The sequence below is a fragment of the Rhinolophus sinicus genome, linkage group LG12 (genome assembly GCF_036562045.2).
Source record: "Rhinolophus sinicus isolate RSC01 linkage group LG12, ASM3656204v1, whole genome shotgun sequence".
NCBI lineage: Eukaryota > Metazoa > Chordata > Mammalia > Chiroptera > Rhinolophidae > Rhinolophus > Rhinolophus sinicus.
In genome coordinates, this window is record NC_133761.1 from 17369805 (window position 1) to 17389674 (window position 19870).

General features: G+C 38.6%; 1 protein-coding gene across 1 annotated transcript in view; it reads left to right on the forward strand.

The window, feature by feature from the left end:
* The window catches only part of EIF3H (eukaryotic translation initiation factor 3 subunit H), an 89758-nt gene that overhangs the window by 63728 nt on the left and 6160 nt on the right, over positions 1–19870 (forward strand). Inside the window, exons 3-5 of the mRNA XM_019747372.2 lie at positions 11397–11564; positions 13101–13200; positions 14414–14563. Of these exons, the coding sequence (XP_019602931.2) occupies positions 11397–11564; positions 13101–13200; positions 14414–14563 (418 nt within the window). The remainder of the gene's footprint in view (positions 1–11396; positions 11565–13100; positions 13201–14413; positions 14564–19870) is intronic.

A 19870-nucleotide genomic window follows, 5' to 3' on the forward strand; every position in this document is an offset into this window, starting at 1 on the left:
TGTCCATAGAGGTTAATTCTATTTCAAACATCTGGCAGCAGGATTCTGCCTGCCAATTGCAGAATTATTTGGTCTGTTTTGTAGCTTTCCAACATCTTTCTGTAGTACTTTTCTTGCCTTTCAGTTGTTGATACCCCCCCCCCCCCCCCCATATTGGTATTTCATCTTCCTCTCTCATCCAAGAGGCCGCCATAGAATAGTACGTTCAGGAGCTTCAGATTACATGACGTAATGAGAACTGAGTAGACAGGTCTCAGGCATGGCTTCTAGAGATCGCTGTGTAAAAACCTCAAAGGGGAACAGATTACTCAGTTGCTTGAGGTCGGTTTTTAGTGTGACTAGAGCTGTAAAGCTCCAAGGTAAATTTGTGACATAGCACAGTATGATTTGGCTAAGCATATATTTATAATGCAACATTTTTGCTAGAGACCAACTTTTCCACAAAATCTGTGTTCTTCTCAAATAGAGAAGGGTTCTCTATTAGGATTACCATGCCCTTCCTTTGCAGCAGTCTTGGCTTACTAGCTCCAGTCATGCCACCTTGTGGGTAAGGGCATGTATTTTCTCTTTTCTGCCTTGGGAATTACTAGTTTTGATCATGGAGTAGTTTAGGTGAAGCATCCATCCAGCTTTCCCCAGGGCGGACTTTCTGGTCTTGGTAGGACAGGTAAGAGCGCAGACATTCTCTTGGGTCGCCCACTGAGAACTTTGGCCTGTCGTTCTTGCTCTTCCTGATGGGGTATCTTTGGTGATCTGAGCGCTGTCTGTGCAGTTGGGCTGTCTGAACTGACTGACTGTGCCTCGGGCCTCGCCTCTCTCCCTCCTTCCCCTCACAGGCGCACAGAGGCGTTCCAAACCACCAGGACCACGTGGGCTTGTTCCTCAGTGCGTCTCAGTACTTGATACTCTCTTGGCTCTGGACGCCCTTTGAGAATTTGGTGAAAGCTTTGGACCCTCTCTCCACACAAGTGCCTGTGCATTTGGTCTGGGGAAAAGGAGATTGCAACAGGAAAGGTAGCATGGCCTCATTAAAAACAAGCCTCAGGTTTTCCAACCTCAGATTTATTGTGGCTGCCGTGAGGATTTCTGCTTGATCGTTTTCTCAGCATGGTACCTGTATTCCTTATCCTATAAAAATAAGTTTAGATGAAAGCAGAGCGTGTAAGGAAAGAGGTAGGGATTAGAAAGGGTGGATTGAGAGTGTGGCTACGCACATACGTCTGTTTCTCTGATTAAATAATCCACAGGAAATTATTTGTCCATCCTAACCTTTTCTTTTTATAACTTGTCACTTTTAATTCTTGCTAACTTTTCTTTCTTTAGGTTGCAGTTAAGGATACTCTTAAAAGGTGGTGTCTTTCAGGCTTTCTTCTTATGGCATCTTTAATACTGATTTTCTATCCAGTCTGTCCTGGTGTTTGAAGGTAAAGGAACTCCCTTTGGACAATTGAGAGTGCCATAGTGGATCATCCCACTAAGCAATAGACGGCACGGGAGAAAGCTGTTTGCTGTATCTGATTGAGTTCAGCTACTTCGCTTGGGCAGGCTGTATTTCCACTGACCTTGACTCAGCCCCTCAGGTACGCTGGCCCTGCTGCTCACTCCTCCTTCCCACCCCCACCCTCACCCCCATTCGCAGTGTTGTTTTTAAACTCACCCATTGGGAAGAGGGCAGGAGCTTATTTCCTTTCTTTGGAAGAGTTATAAATGGAATCAGGAGATAGAAACTTACATAGTACAAGCAATTATATTGTTATATACACAGTAATAATAGAACACTTACGATTACCTTTTCTTGAAATCTAATTTCTGTAGCTGTCTCTTTATTGAATCTGTTCTTTATTGTATTGAATATAATTAGCTTAGTTTTAAAAATCTAAGGAATTATTTTTTTCCTTTTGTAATCCTTTTTCATGGTAGATTATTTTTTGATTATATTCATATTTGTACATAAGAATTCTGTTTCACGAAGTGGATGTTACAAATTCATAGACCGCTTTTCTTAGCCACACACACAACCTCTGATCTCCTCCCCCGTTTTCCTGACTTCCCCCTACTCCCAATATGGTGATGGAAAAAAGGGGAGTTTACACACTTGGGGACCAATTTAGTCAACCCAAACTCCATAACCTTTTCCTTTGAGCCAGGTAAGTGTCATAACCTCTGGATTATAAATAGCATTTTTAAATAATAGGTGATGGTGAAAACCCGTTGCTCTTCTTGAGGTAATTCAGTGCACCAACCTGTAGTTGTGAAGGATTTCATTTAATCTTAACTGCCGTATGAAGTAGGTACTGTTTTCCTCCCTGTTTTACAACAGAGGAGACCTAGGCTGGGATAACTTGTAGTAGGTTACACAACTAATGTGTAATGAAGATGGTATCCCCTTAGCTTGGGCTGCCATAATGAAATACCATAGACTGGGTAATTTAACCAGCAGGAATGTATTTCTCACAGTTCTGGAGACTGGAAGCCCAAGACCAAGGTGCCAGCAGGCTTGGTGTCTAGTGAGGGCTGTATCCTTGGGTCGTAGCCTCCTTCCTACTGTGTTTTCACATGAGGACTCAGTACAGCCTGCAGATGGGGAGAGGAGCATGCTCTGTGTTGTCTCTACTTACAAGGACACTAATCCCCTTGTGAGGGACCCACCCTCACGACCTCAGCTAAACCTAATGATTTCCAAAGGCCCCATCTCTATATACCGTAATCTTGGGGACTAGGCCTTGAGCATACGAATTTGGGGTGGGTCACCGTTCAGTGCATAGCAGAGGTATTCAGACCAGGTTGGCTACTTCAGATGCTAAGTAGTCTGGTAGTCTATCCTGTTCCCTGTTTCAGCCCTTCAGATGCACTGGTACAGAGATTATTTGGCGACCATGTAAAATGTAGCAAGTTGGCCAGCAATAGAGAATCCTATCCGTAGGGACTCCTATTATATGTGCCACATCAGTAAGAAAACAAAAATCATCTCTGATCTCACTCCCTGGAGAACTAGTGCCATTACCATTTTAGCACATTTCTTTCCAGTCTTTCTCTTTAGGAAGAAGGCACAACCCAGGTTGTTTACTTCTTGGCATTTTATGGTTTATAGTTTTATCTGCTTTTTCTCTTAGCATTACATGAGCATTTTCAATCCACGCCAGTTAATTTTTTTTAGCAACACTATAAATGATTTTTGCCTTGGAGAAAACAAATTTGAGAGCTACTGAAGAAGGTAGATGACTGAGCTGAGTGTGGGAGAAGTAGTCAGATTGATGACTCAGAATGCTTCTCACCAAGGGAGAAAACAGAAGTCGTAGGCGTGGAGGGTGTGATTGATAAAGTCAGTGTATGCTTTTACGGAGTGCAGCACCTATGGGACGGCCCCTGAAAATGTTCATTAAGCCAAGAGCCATCTGGACTGGAGGGAAGTTTTTCTAAATTGTCATCATCATGTGGTTGGAAGTTGAAACCACCATTTTCTCAGTGAGGAAATAAAGGTTTGTTTAGAGAGGGAAATGCGTTCCCTACCAGCCACTCATTGGGCAGCCATATTGAAGAGGGGGCACCTTTTAGAAGATGCTGTCACTGTAATTTTATCAGATTCCCTGAGCACACAGGTGATGCTCAGTACATGGTTTCAGACCATTTATTTTTGAAATCGTTTTGTTTGTTTATTGCAAATACTATTTCTAAAAAGTGATCATTTGTTCTCTATTTTTACTATTTAGTGTTCACTACTGATGCAGCCCTTTCTATGTTTGTTTGTTTGTTTGTTAATAACTGGAGTTTGAATCGATAGGTAGTTTCTTGCAGGATGAGACAATTCGTTTTGGCAGCGCTTTATTCTTTTTGGGGGATGAGGATAACTTATCCGAACTGTTTTCCGTGTAATGAAAAGCACTCGTGTGGCCATTCTCTTTTTGTTTTACATTAAAAACCCAGATTTACAGGAAAAGTCAACCAAGTGTGATTGATTTTTCTATTATAGAAAAGTCTGCTTCTCAAAAAGTTACGCAGTAGTTTTCCCCTGAAACCCCACATGGAAATTTTATTTTAAGGTTAAGAACTAGAGAAAAATCTTGCCTACTTTGGATAATATAAATGACCATGTTTCTCTTTTTGCTTTGATTGCCAGGCTTTTCAGAGCTAAATGTGTATATTTTACTCAAAATATCTACGGCTTGTTCCACTTTGTTCAGGTTTCGGCCTCACCTTCAGTTTCACTTCCTATATTCTAATTTATATTTTTTTCTAATCCTAATTTTACTGACTATTTTATGTTTTAACGCAGGCTACTTCACATCCTCTGTGAATATGATAAGATGGATGGTAAGATGCAGATATATAATTTCCTGATAATTTTAACATTTCTCTAGAGCATTAACAACTGCCACGTTTTTTGAAACATTCAGTTCTTTTAGAGTACTGTAAGCACCTACCTGCCAGCATTAATCTAGTACCTGATGTATAGCTGTCAATATCACAGGACTGTTACCTGCCCTTATGAAAGAGCCTGTTTATTACACAGCATGGAATATATTTCCAAATCCAGAAATTCTCATTTGGTCTTCTAACATACCATGCTCTTAATTGTTGCAAGAGATAGCAGTGGTCAGTAGGTTATTTTTTAAGTGAGAATTCTTTGTGGTGAGAGGTAAGGGGCCTAAAACTCTTGGTCCTGTTAAGGTGAATTCATTTCCTTTGTATAAATATCTCAAATCGCATAGTACAGTTAACTTAGTAGCTGTTCTCTATCATGCTCTTATGTGTTTTCATGACCAAGGCCATACATGTATATATATTTCAAATTCTCATAACCTCAAAGAAACAGGGTCTCTTGGCTGTGTTTCATGATTTGGGTAAGAAGATAACAATATGAATTTGTTACAGTTTGTATATATTAATTTCTGAAGAGTCCAGTTTATTTCATAGAAGACTTCTTGAGATACATTAAAACTTTTCAAAAAACCTGATTTCCAGTAATTTTCAAAGTCTTACTAGTTTTAGAAGATGGAGTGACCCCCTCACCCCCAAATCCCTTATTCCCAGTTGGTATTCAGAAGAGATTATTTATCAGAATTCATAAACATTTTAAAGAAGAAATTAAACCACTCAGGACAAATGAACTATTTAAAAAAATACTTCTGTAAGATTATTAAGAAAGGCAGTATTTTTGTTACTCTTACTTAAATGGAACAGGTTAATTTCTAGAGTAGAATTTATATTGGGCACTTCATTGTGAAAAATTGAACTGCTACCACAATTCTTAGGCAGACACCAGGGTGGCCTTAATAACAGATGTATTAATTGAAAAAAGAATGAGTATGTGATACAGACTGGGCGAAGAGAATATGGACGTTTTAAGAAATGTGCACTCCGCCCAAAGAAGACTCTTATTTAATTTTTTTTCCCCCAAATGCACATTCTGTTTGCTTAAATCTACATCTGTTACTAGCTTTGAACATTGCCTGAAACTTATGTGCAGCTTGGCAGAAAATCTGATACGAACAGGAAAGCAGAGTAGTTTGTCTTGTTCAATAACGGGGCGTTGCCTTCGCAGCCTCTTGCCGTCCCTCGCTTGCTGGTGTCACACCGCTGCTGAGAGACACTTGTCATTCTTTTCTTAACAGCCCTGCTCAGGTTAGCCCTGGTGCTGCAACAGACAGGAGAGGCTGATGTGTTTCACTTCCCTTTCCTGTTTGTTGAAATCATTGATTCGTTTCAGAGCTGTGGAGTTCTGTTTGTGTGTTTGCTTTTAAAGCCATCTCTAGATGGGGCCTAGTTTGTTTCTTTGCTGCAAAGAACATGTACTAGATCTGGTCTCTGTTCGCTTACTTGATGTGTTTGTACAAGTCATCTTTGATCTGAGCCAGTTCTTAGTTACAAAGTAGTCTTGGCATAAGTTTCAAATAGTAAGATAGAATGCAGTGTTTTAGGAGTTTGATTACATATTTGTGATAATCATCGACTTTGACATTTTAAAATCTTTGAAGGTAGTTTTATCACATAAAATCTACTGGTAGAGTTAAATTATTGGTTAATCTAGTGATCAGACATGCGCAGGCTGTGGTTTCTGGAAACCTAGAAATTGTATATTTCTGTTGTGTCTCTCTGTTATGCTTTATTGATTCAGAAATAATTTACATTTTACCAATATGAAGAGACGAAATTCTATAAATGGGTGGTTGCCTGGGCTTTGGAGTCAGAGAGTCTGAAGTCAAATTGAGTCCTGCCACTTTACAAGCTGTGGTGAACAGCTTTTCTAAAAGGATTTCAGTAATCGCGATTAGCTCCTTAGAGTTACTGTGAGGAACAAAGTCAGGTAACATATGAAGCCCACATAGCAGGAAATCTGACGCACTAAGTGCTTACTAAGTGCTCTTTCTTTCCTGGGGCTCAGCTCTACCCTTTCCCCCCAGGCTATACTAGCTATGTATATTTTAGTACAATTTTATAAATATTTTAAAATAATTTGGGTTTATTTGATACAATATTAAGTCATTAAATAAGACAATAGGCCCATTAAACTTGTTTTTAATTTTTAAATTTTAAATTAGGTTACTTTGTCCTTTAAGAGTTCCCTAGTTTGACATCTATAAACCACGTTTTCCCTCTTAATCTGACCAACAGAGGTTGAGTTTTAAGAGTATGCTACGGCTTTAACGTTCTACTTTCAGCTCATTCCAGCCTCCCTAACTGTGGCGATTCTTTGTTCCTGTTTTTTAGTGAGAAATTGTATTTCATGAGGGCTCACTTAAAATAATAAAATGGAAAAGATAATTTTTCAAACGAGGGTGAGGAATTGAAGGTGAAAGAATGCTGGTTAATGCTGAGCTGAAGAGCTTCTCCGCACCCGTTGCCCTTCCCAGTGTCTTCAGAGCGCCCCTCGCAGACGCCTGGTGGCTGTGTGGCAGTGCAACTCCCGGTGTCGCATTTAGATGCAAGACAACATATTCTTCTCAGGGTTTTCATATTTGGAGATAAAACAAGAGAAAGCCCAACAAATGTGGTGGGTGTTTTGAAAGGAAGTGTCACTGGGCAGCCTGCCTTAGTTAAGACAGTTTTAGCTCTAGGCAATTTACAATTGACTGTTTTGCAAAGAGGGTATCTGGAAAAAGTGAATATGAATATACCGATGCCAGACTTCGCGCAGTTATTTAACGTTGTAAACCCGGCTCTCCTTTGCTTGGGAGGGGTTTAGCCAATGAAGACAATTGTAGAGGTGAAAGAGATTTATAAAACTTCAGCTTATTTTTGTAATTCTTCCAAATTCTGTAGCACCATCTCAGTTGCATCTAAGTGTAGCTTTTGTGTTAGAAATTCGAGTCAGCTTAGTTGTAACTTCCAATTTGTCTTTGAAATTCATCTGCTGTTCACTGTTTTCTCAGTTGATAGGGTATTGGCTTTTTAAACTAAGAATGTTTTAAAGGTTCTTCCCTAAACTTTACACAATTCTGAGCCCTTCTGGTGGATATTACCATACATTTTAAAATAGTCCCCTCTCCAAATATTCTTTCCCTTTGCTAGTCATCTTTGGGAAATTCCCCAGGATTATTTAGCCATTAACTGCATACGATTGGTTCCATTGCTGCTTGGGCTTCTGTTAAGTATAACTTTAGAACAAAAATGAAAGTGTGTCTAACCCTGGACCAACTCTACAAAGTTGCTTGTAAGTGGGATTTCTTCACTGATCAGTGTTAACTCAGCAATATGAAAAGGTACTTTGTAGCCAGGGGCCTCATGTTCTCTTTTCCTTCTTTGTTCCTTTTATTTCTTTTGAAGTGTTTCTCTTTGTTCTGAGGTGTGAGGCACTCCCTAGATAGGAGTGAACCCTGTCTCCGTCTAGCCACATCTTTTACATCCGCCAATTAAAAATCCGACCCAGGGAAGTGAGGCGGGCTGGACCTGGGCGTGAGAAGGCAGAGCTCTACCTCCCCATGGGGCAGAGCCTCTGGGCTGGGCGGGAGACAGCATCCTCCCTGCCTCTTGAGCGGGAGCCTCTTCCCCGCCTTCCTTCCCTCCCTCCCACAATGTAACTCCTGAGAGAGACTAGCATAGCCACAAAAGCAATGGCATTTGCCCTGGCGATTAGAATCTGGAATGACGGTTCCTTATTTCCTGTGTAAAATTTATTGGCATGTCACCATTTCATGATTTTTTCTCTGTCTCTTCTGTAGGCCAGAGGGGTAAATAGGTGTCAGCTGGTGTGACGGCTCAGATCTGTTGATTAACGGTGGCTTCCGGGAGCAGGTTTTGCTCTGCATTTCTTATCTCTACATAGCTTTTGCAGGGTTTAGGTTTTGTGCTTTTTGAAAACGTGTGTTGGAGGAGGAGGAGGAGGAAAACCAGCGTGGGTGCAGGGAGACAAGGGTCACACGTCCGTGTCAACATTAGGAAGAGGACTCAGACCTAGAAGTCTGCAGAGATAAAGCAGTTCACTAGCTGTTTGTGAGTTGTTTCTTGTAGCTCGGCTTGTATATAATAGAAAAACATATCACTTGTAAGAAAATTTTATTTAATCAAAGTGACCTGTCAAACCTTGCATTTATTGGAGCCTCATGAGAGTCGTCTGGTGAGGACCCCATCTTTATCTTCTCACAGATCAGTCCTTGCAGATCTTTTCTTTCTGTGTGTGATGTCTCCAAGAGGACTTTCTTTTTTTGTTAAGTTGTGGGTTTTTGTGTGTTTGTTCTTTAATTTTTAAAATTGAGGTGGTAAGTCCAAACCAAGATAGAGAATATCTGGAAATTTCACATAAAATAGGCCCAGCACATATTTTTGTGTGTAATAGTGAAATTCCAGTGTGCTGTAGATTTTCAAAAGCAATTTTATCAACTTACCTGTCATTGATCTTAACACTTAATTTTCTTTTTTTTTTAAGGAGGGCGCAGCTCACAGTGGCCCATGTGGGGATTGAACCAGTAGCCTTGGTGCTATCAGCACCACGCTCTAACCAACTGAGCTAACCAGCCACCCCTCAACAGTTACATATTTGTACTATATTCATCTATAGTAGTTAGGTCTTGTGAAAACTCTTATGACCTTAAAAACAAAGTTTTTATTACAGTCTTGCAAAAGATGGGTGTCATGATTTTCTAAGTTGTAGAAGAGGAAAATGCAAGTGGCCCCCTCAGCCCCCAATAATGGAGCAGCTCATCTCTACGCTTCTGTGTCCTTATCCCCAGAAAGCAATAAGTTGGAGCAGTGCTAACTCCACAGGATGACAGGCCGCAGATCCCTCAGTCTCTTCCGTAATCGAAACACTTCATTTTAATTCTTGTCCTTATCCAGGGGGCTGTAAGGTAGGTGAGACTCTGGATGAAAAAGGAATTTGGAGGTTTGCTACTGATTACAGAGTTGTTGTTTTTACCGCCTGCAACCTGAAAATGCTCTCATAAAATTTGCTCTTTTCAGACTATTTAAAGGGAGACTTAATGAGCTTACAGAATATTTTCAGACAAATACATTGTTTTGTTCAGTATTAATGCATGCTGCAGGCCCTGCTTTAGTTTATAGAAAAATCATTACTTACAATTAGCATATCAGATGAACAATGTGCAGTCATAGCATTTTGTCTGGGATGAGCTCTCAGATCTGTTAGGAGATGGGCAAGCTGAGCGTCAGGGAAGGCTCATTAACTGGACAGCAAGATTGCCCACGGGAGAAATCTCAGAGCTGGCATGAGAACCTAGATCTCTAGATTCCAAGTCTTTTCTTTCCTACTCCTGCAAGTTGATAGAATCTAACCCCTGCTTATGTTATAGCTAAACAGTACATTCACAGATGTTTTGGTAGTATGGATTTTAAAAAAATTATTCTATAAAACTGTATTTGTACAGTCAGTTGCTTGGTAATCTCTGCCCATCGCTTCTTCCTTATCCCTTTAAAATAAATGATCATTTCAGTCTGACTCTTTACTTGTAATATTGAAACTTTTCATTTGTAAGTTAAATTTGATTAAACTTCATTAGCCAAATCAGTGATTTCACTTTAGAGGGTTATGGAGTTTTAAAGCAGTAAGAGACTACATCACTAGTTTTGTCCCAAATTTATGCAGTTGCTGTGAACCTTACAACTAGCTGGGATTTCATGTGTTAAAGAGACACAAATTTAAGATAAAAGATAATTGATGTAAGATTATCATGTTAATTCTATGCTGCTTCTTGGGGCCATCATATTGTGTATAAAAGGAAAAATTTTTTAAAAAACCACATAATTTTTGAGTAGTTGATGAGTTCGCTGCCATTTTTTATCATGAGAAATAGAACCTTCCTTGGAATAAGCCGATTTGTAATTTCTTTACCTGGTAAGAGTGTTGCAAAATAAGACCATGTCCATCTGAGGAAGGTTCTTTTTTATTTTATGTTCCTGAATCTTGTCTTGCTTTGTAAAACTATGGTGCTATAACCAAGGAAGTGACAGACATATAACTTTTTGTTAAAACCTGATTGAGTTTTAAAAATGAAATGGTTAGATTCCGAGTTAAGAAAATATGTTTACTCAACATAGTTAGCATTCATTATAATAGAAATAGCTTGGATATTATGTTGACTATAAATTTTTCTCCTGTATCACATAATTGCTACTCATTATTGGGCTATATTGCTTTTTTAAATGTTTTATTTATTGTCAGTTTGCACCTATTTTTCTAGAGATGCTGCTTTAAGTTAATAATGCACATTATAGTCATTAATTTGACAAAAGTAAAAGTCATCCAACGTTTTTATTCCATACATGGAGATTAAAATAAAACTCTGTTCTAATGAAAAAAAATATTACGTGTTACTTAACACAAAGCAACACAGAGACAAGAAAAAATAATTCTTTTTTAAATTTAGCATATGCAGCAGGGGGCACCAGATGAAGGCAAAAATGAATTCTTATATTTTAAATCAGCTACAGCTTGTATCCTGTTCATATTTAAATAATGTGGTAGTTAATTGTTTCCCCATTAGTTTTTTGATGGTTTTAACTTCTCAGTTCTAAAGACTGTGTTGAACAAGAGACTGATAACAATTCTCTCTTACTAATTCAAATGAAACTTCTTAACTACCAGTTTAGTAATTACGCAACATTTTTTCTTAAATATTTACTATTTTTAGGGTCTTAAGAAGGGGAGTGGAAACTACATTTAATAAGTAATTCCTTGCTTAGAACGAGGTATTACTGTGTTTTTAATACCTTCTTTACAAAATATTTTTTTGCTAATGAAACAAAGGAAAGCCCTAGTGATTTGAAACGACTTGAAAACTTAATGTTGTTTTCTTTGTATGTGAGCTGAATGAATTTTAAATCCGGAAACCTGTTCCCTTTAGCTAATAAATAGTTGTGCAGAAGTGTGTTTCCAGAAAGATTGTGTTTGCTGTTGGTGGCATCATTAATTTCTGTTGTATCCCTTCCTCCCCATCATCTAGTCCAGTATCAGATGGAAATGATGCGAAGCCTTCGCCATGTAAACATCGACCATCTCCACGTGGGCTGGTACCAGTCCACGTATTACGGCTCGTTCGTCACCCGGGCGCTCCTGGACTCTCAGTTCAGTTACCAGCATGCCATTGAAGAATCTGTCGTTCTCATTTACGGTTTGTAGGAGTTTCCTTTATTATTCTTTTCTTCCCTTAATATTATTCCTACTATTTTTGCTTTCTGTCTTTTTGCCTCTTAAGAGCAGCCTGGCAGGCCTTCTCATGTAAATACCAACCCTGTTTCTGCAGCAGCCTCAGCAGCAGCTAAGTCTAGACAGGGTTTCCTTCTTTCTGTTTATTTTTCTTGCTATCAGAGCCCTGATGTGTACATTTTGGAATGCTGGAGTAGCTGCTTCATTTTTATTCCTCCGTCTCCCCTCCCTCATTTGAAGGGGCTGGTGGAACTAGACCAGATGTCTAACAAACCCGGATTGCTAGAGTGTCTGGCTCTGTACGTGACTGACCAATCATAACACAGTGTGCCAAGTTTTTTTTTTTATACCTCTGACAGCAGCGTACAAAACCTGGACTGTTTCTTAGCACAAAGATTTTTTTCTTTTCGGCCTATTTAATGGTGTTTCCTCAAGCTCTCCAGACCAGATGTTCTGTGCTGTATCAGAACTGTAGGCAATTTAACAGCTTTATAGCCTTCCCCCTCCCCAAACACTCACAGTTTGCCATATCTGGCAGACTTGCATATAGTTTCCAGCTGAGAAGTAAATGTAACGTCCTGAGTATCTGTCAGAAAAAATACTAATGAATACGATCAATCTTATGAGCTGCCCCAAAATTGTTTCAGTATGTTAACAATTGGATTACAGTAAAGAACAAGTTGTTAAAGTGTACTTATATTGGCTGGAAACATTGCATCATCAGACCTTGATGAATTTTCCACTTGTTTCAATCTATTTTGGTTTTCATTTTATCACCTATTGCGAAAAGTTTCACTGTGTTAAGTTTCAGACAACATGAATGTTAACACAGGTTTTAGGTGAATATTGGCATGCCGGAGCCGTTATCATGCGGCAAGTGCTAAGCTCCCTTAGCGGGGAGTGTTTAAGTAGTTAGTTTTGACAAAATGAGTTTCTCTGAAACTAGAAAGACACTTTTGTGATAGCACTTTGACTTTAATGGTTTTGTTTTTAAATTTATTTTAACTAAGATATTTGAACAGTGATTATTAGGATGGATACATTTTGTTTGCAGGGCTGTTCATTTACATTAGCCGACTGAAGAGCTACACAAGTGCATGCAGTGAGTTTTCATATTTAATAATATTCGTCAGTATTTTTCTTCTAGTTATACCAGATGTATGTAAGATGTATAGAACATATGATATATTTCATTTTAATCAAGATTACTGATTCTGGCTGAGGAATAGACTTGAAAATAACTGTACTTTGAATCTTCTGTTTTTACTTTAGGGAGGAAGTTATTCTACGTATTATACGTAGGATGATAGGTTCCTTCATTTTCAGTTACTGTTTGCTGTACTGGCTTGAATCTGTTTCAAACTGTGTTCCGGTTATTTATTTTGATCTTCATTTTGCCAAGGTTGTATGCTAAGTAACAGCATGTGCCTAGAACCAGTGTCCTTTAAGCACTGGCAGTGACAAGATTCTTAGTAATTTCTTTCTCTTTTCCTTCTTTGAGATCCCATAAAAACTGCCCAAGGGTCTCTCTCACTAAAGGCATACAGACTGACTCCTAAACTGATGGAAGTTTGTAAAGAGAAGGATTTTTCTCCTGAAGCGTAAGTGTTTAGGGGCCTGTAAGGCATGTGGTAAAGGACTGGGTGTTTTTCTTCTAAGATTTTAGCCACGTTTATTGAATACTCGGTGGTGGTGTGGTAATGCTTTTGCCATGTGGACGGTAGGAGTTTTCTGCGTGGCCAAGTACCACTGGCTCCCTCCCTTTCCATTTAAGCTATTCGTTATGGAACGTCTCATCTGTTCTCACCAAGGGTGAATTCAGGGAGAGTGGGAATTAGTCAGCTACTGGATTTGAAGAAATACATGATTAAATAAAGGACATGGAACGAATGAACATGGGCTCTCAGATTGTAAGCTCTGTGTCAGTGCTTTTGTGAGCTGTGTGTCTTACTTTCTGAGCTCCTGTTTCATGGGGAGGGGGCTGGGAAAGAAACGTTTTAAGGATTCCGTAGGGGATGTGGCTCACTGGAAATTTTATGGGTAACAAGTATGCAGAGAATTAATCAATAAAGCTGTTTTGTGATACTACACCATGGCATTGGAATACTTACTTTAAAATTTTAAAGAAATATTCAGAATTCTTTCATTTTCTATTCATTATAGGAATTTTTATTTCTTATTTAAAGGTGGTGTTTTTGACTTAATGTAGGACAGACATATAGTTCATTGCTAGTTTCCCATTTGGCTCCTAACGCAATTAAGGTGCAAGGAATTTAAAAAGCAAAGCTAACTGATGAATTTCTGGGTATGGTGTATAACTAAACTACAGAGAAGTTGCATTCTTGCTGTGTTTGGAACCAATGGAACATTCTGTGAGTGGTAGTCTATTAGTTGTTAATCTCTTCAGTTCAGTGGGCTTTTTAAATGAACTTTCCAAGAACTTCAGTATTTACCTGTTCTAGCTATTTATTTTAAAGGTTTTAGATACAGATTATATAGCATAACTTCCTGTGATACTTACATTTTAGTATCACTGAAGTTTTCAAGATAACCTGATTACAAAGAAAGAATAGTTTCTTTTGCCAAGAATCTTATTTTCTAGGCTTCTAGCTCAAACTTGGATCATTTTCAAAGTTATTCAAATCACTTGACTTATGCTTGATTGTAAAACTGATTCTCTCCCTTTTTTAGAGAGTGCGAATGAAACAAACACATATCTGAGAGAGGGCCTGTAATTAGGGGAAATGTATGAAATAGTCCATTTAACATTTACTTCTGACCACCACACTGAAGTATTTTTAACATGCTTCACAGATTGAAAAAGGGAAGTATCACCTTTGAGCACATGTTTGAAGAAGTGCCGATTGTAATTAAAAATTCACATCTGATCAATGTCCTAATGTGGGAGCTGGAGAAGAAGTCGGCTGTAGCAGATAAACATGAATTGCTCAGTCTTGCCAGCAGGTAAGTGGCCCTGCCTAATGAAAAGTCCCTTTTTATCTCTTTCTGCAAAAGATTCCTTTACTTAGACTTTAACCTATGAAACAAGAAGAAAATTACTTAAGCACATTTTGAGGTTACCAAGACATATGTAACAACATGTAGTACTTGTCCTGCCTTGCTCGGATCCCAGGAAAAACGCCAACCTGATAAAGTGAGACAGTGTTTGAATCCTAATTAGCTCCTAATCTAAGAACCCTCTCCTGCCTTTGCTGTATCGTTTTTGTTCTGATAAGGTAAATGCCCGTGTGGGAGGGGTTTTTATTTGGCTCTTTATTTATTGGACATTATCCTTGGAGGCTTGTGGTATTATGTCTGGATATTTAATAATGCTCAGGAGAAAACCAAAAGTACTTTTTTTGTTTTACCGGAGACACTTGCTTGCCCTTGTTCAGATGCAGACTTTATTAGTAGAAAGCTTCCAGTTTGAATTTTCAACTAAAATTAGAATTTTCTGGACCTGGCACTGGCTTTTGCTATCTGAGACAGTGGTGACGTAATTTCCTCCACTGTGACTGCTTTGGCTATCTAGTTGCTAAGATATTATTTATTATATTGGTAAAATGCTGACTAAAATGTTCCAAAACAGATTGTTTCTTTTATAGAATTAATGTTTCTTTTCCCCTCATTTATTTCTCTTCGCAGAAATATTAGCAGAGTTGTGTATATAGCTCCTCTTCAGTGCCCTTTAAGCTTGGTATTCTTGATTGTTCTGTGGTGGGAAAAGGCTAACAGCAGACCTGTAGAATGAAATTAAATGGACAGAATAGGTAGTCAATCAATGGGCATTTGTTGAATGGCTAAAAGAAACAAGGTGTGTTTTCTTCAGCGACCAGTTTGGAACAGAAGCTCAGTTACTTGTCAAATTTCCAGTTATCCCAGATAGAAGCTTGTACCACAGAAAAATATAAGCTGCTTCACTGTAAGACAAGTGGGATAAACTCAGAAGGACCAGAGAGCCCAGTGTTCTTCTCCATGCTCTTGGATGGAGAAGAACTTGTGTTTGAAGTGCCACCTTTCATTGCAGGAATCTACCAGAGGCCACTAGAAAGTCTGTACAGGGGCAGAAGATGGAAACTGGATAGTAAACAGTGCTAAGTGAGACAGCTAGGTTGCGAGGCTGATTTGGCATCAAAGAGTGTACTGTTTGACTAAAAACATATATTCATAATAGTCCTTTAATTTGTCTCTTTTAGAAGGTCATATTTTTCTTTATTGCTTTTACAAACACACTCGGCACACCTGTATTTAAAGCTTTGAGCTGAGAACCTTTTTAGCGTGCAAGGTTACAATTTGATGAATTAAGTATGTTGTTATATACTAATTTTAAACTTACTATGCGAAAGCTTTTGCTTATATAATTTATGTCTTCAGCTTTTCCCAAGCTTCCTTTATTGAGCATACAAAACACATATAGCCCTTCTGTGCTTTAGCATTACCAGTGAGCTAGCCTACAATGTGTTTGTCCAAAGCATTTGTTATAATAGCCAAGGAAACATTCCCAGTTCGCCATAGCTACTAAGATCTAGACAAATATTTTATTATAGTTTTTATCCTCTGTATTTTATGTAAAATAGGAAGAGAGGCCCTTTGCTTTCCATGTTAAGTTATTTAAAGGGTAAATTGGTGTTCTGTTGGGAGAAAAAACATGAACCAACCTTGAAGCAATGCTTATACTAATGGACTATTATCTCATTGACCCAAATTGATAATAATATTTTAAAAGCTTTGTTCATTTCAGATTTTAATTTATAACTCTAATAGCATGATGATGGTAATCAGGCCAGTTGCCATAAATTTTTTTCTAAGAAACTGCATCAGAAATCATTCTTAAGCACCTCCTTCAACATTTTGCTTGGTCTTGCTTTTCACAACCCATATGGGAGACCAGTTCTTTGATTTGCCTGATAAATTTGTTCTATGCTGTGAATAAAACATACTATATTCCCTTTCATTTAAAAAACTTCCTATATTTAATTTTATTAAATGAAAGTTTTAGTAATGATTATTTCATTACAGCCTTTATTAATTGTTTAAAAATGTGTTACACACAACCCTTCAGCTTTTCACACATGAAAAAAAAATTGTTTTTATTTTCTCTTTAAAAAGGTGAAGCAAGGGTGGGTATCATACATAAGGATAATACGGATAATTGATATCTTAGAGCTGACTTATCACTGCACGTCTTGGCTGACAACTGTTTATCTGTTTTCAGTTCTTTGTTTCCTTGACAATAAAAGAAAAGGCGATTTTATTGAAACTCCTAACAATAGCTCCCTGTTTCAGTATTCTAGTTGAACTGGTACTGAAAAGATCCCCATAAAATTGCCTTTGGTGATGGACACGTGATTTCCTGGTATCTGTGAAATAGTTCTGTGTTACTGTTAGTTCCTTTTGCCTTACAAGGCCTGTTGTGCAGATTTTTAAGTATTTCTTATTGGATGTATTTCTGAAGAGCATTATAGTTATATAAATGTTATAAAATGTTTAAAGTCCACATGTCTGTGCTTGTGTTTTTCCACCATAATTGCATATACCTACAACACGTGATATTAATGCTTTACACTAAAGGCATTTTTAGGTGGAGAGGGAGGATCTAGTCTAGTCGTACCTTTCTCATTGCTGCAATAAGTGGAGTTGGCCTCCAAGATTTAAGCTCTGGGAACAAATGCCATATCTTTTTCTGTGTACATCAGTAGCTTGCCTTCTTCATCTGCATGGTTTCCTCCACGGTCACTGCACACCTCCTCTCCCACCCCAGCCCCCACAATTGCCCGGTCATAGGATTGATAGGGACCTTTCCCTTCTCTGAATTTCTGTTGCACGTAAGGGCACAAATGAATTATTTAACAATTGGGTAGTTAATTATGACTAGTTAATTCTTGTATTTAATACAGCTCTTTGGGCCTCAGTTCTTCCATTGAAAGGGTCATTGTCTCTCCCCTTAGGCCAGTCCCATCCTGCCCCTCCTGCCTTCTCAGGATCTCAGTTTCGCCCTGTACTGGTTCTTTTCTACTAATGTTTATTGACGTGTTTTTTCGACTTTTAGAAAATTTGAAAGTGTTCAACTCTTCAGAAAAATTGAAAGAATAATGCAGCAAACACCCATAAAGCTTTTACTTAGATTCACCAGTTGTGTATCTTGCCACATTGGTACCTGCTCTCTATCTGTAGACGTAAAAACCGTGTACTCTTTCCCCTGAACCATTTGAAAGTAAATTGCAGACGTGACTCTTAACCCCTAACTACTTGAACGTGTATTTCCTAAGAATAAGGACATATAAACTAGTTTAAATCTCCCTCATCTTAAAAAATAAAGTTACAAAAAGAACATCTTTTGACCTCATGCCAGTATTATCCATTTTCACCGTTTGCTTCATTTTTCTTCCGTTTTTGTAGTTAAAATTCTTAGTAGAACTTTCTGTGTGTCACTGTCTGTTCCCTCATTTCCCACTTACCCTCAACACATAGCGTTCCATCGATTCTGTGTTATTAGAAGTCTCACTAAAGTCACAGAAGGCGACTTTATTGCTGTATTAATGGATGTAGACTCTAAACATTGAATATGTTGATAACGCTTTCGTCATGAAATATGTTCTTTGGAGTTTATGAAGCTATAGCTCTCTGGCTGGCTTCTCATTCTCCAGCGAGCCCTCGTCTGCTCATCAGTGTTCCCGGGAAGTGTGCGTTCCTGGAGTGACATCATCAGACTTCCTTGTCTTTTGCAGCCTTAGGCCAGGGCCTCATTATTTCTGCGCCTCATTACTTTCACAGTCTCCTAACTTCCTGCTTTTAACCTTTTTCCTCTTTCATGGCAGTGATCTTGCTAAATGCAAATTATATGATCATATTACTCCTTTGCTTAAAATCTTTGGCTGGTTACCCATTGTGCTTAGAATAGAATCCAGACTTGCAGTCTTAGCTTCCAGGAGTCTCTGTGCTCTGACTGTTGTCTCATTCTTTTGTTTCATGGCTCTTTTCCACCCCCAGTCTTGCCCTTCTCCGGTGCTCCAGTGTACGATTGTCTTGTCTTATGCGTTTCATGCCAGTCTTTGAGCATGCTGCTTGCGCCCAGTATCAGCTGTAACCCCCCGCACCTTCCTTGTCTCTAACTCCTATCTCCAGCTCCTCTTCAAAACCTCAAAATTCAGCTGTCACCTAACCCAGAACGTCACATCTGATTGACCACACTCGCTTCTATCCTGTACTATTATAGCAGTTTCTACCACTGTGTTGTATTTATCTGCTCGCCTTCCTCTCCTCACTGGAATGTGTTGAGTGCAGCAGTGTTAATCCTTAGTATCTCACAGTGCTGGCAAAGGAAGGATGTACTGGATAATGTGTGTTGAAAGAGTACATGGGAGATGACACAGTGCTGTTCAGTTTTAATCCTAAAGTTATTTGGAAAGCGATGTGACTGTGTAATCAATGGATCTAGACATTTGATTAGCTACAGGGAAAAAAATAATTTTAATTCCTCACCTTGTACCATGGGCCCAAACACTTAATTATGGGTGAATTAAAGTCAGACTATTAAGACATTAGAAGAAAATAGAAGTTAATACTTAATCTGGTTTCCAAAGAGGAAGAAACATTTTAGTGTTGAGAGCGAGTCACTAAATTACAGTGGAATAAGATAAATAAGAAATAAAATTTAATTTGAAAAAAGCCCTCAATTCCTAGATACGTTAAGTCATTTTGTCAAGGTTAAGTAGGTAGTGCCAGACCTTGGATTAAAGGTAAATTTACACACACACACACTCACACGTACCAACCAGTTCTATGCTCTTTCTGCTGTTTCAGAAAGAGCTGAAACCTAATTTTCTTCGTTACAGATGGAATCCATGTAGAATCCATATTTTAACTGGATTTACTTTCATTCATTCCCAGTATTGCCAATTTTTTTCTTCCTCAGCCTTCCCTTTCTCTGTGGATGCTGAAACCAACCATTCAGCTGCTCAAGGCTGGAAACTGGGACTCACCTTGATTCCTCTCTCAGTTCTGCATGCTTTCAGCCACTGTCCTGGTCCAAACTACCACTGTCTCTCTCTGTAATACCATGATAGTTTTGTGTGTGTGTGTGTGTGTTGTGTGTGTGTGTGTGTATGTGTAGTTTTAAAAGTAGAGATAAAATTCACGTAACACAAAAATCCACCATTGTAACCATCTTAAAAAGTACAATTCATTGGTTTTTAATATATTCACAATGTTATGCAACCATTACCACCAATTCCAGAACATTTTCATCGTGCCATACAGAAGCCCCGTGCC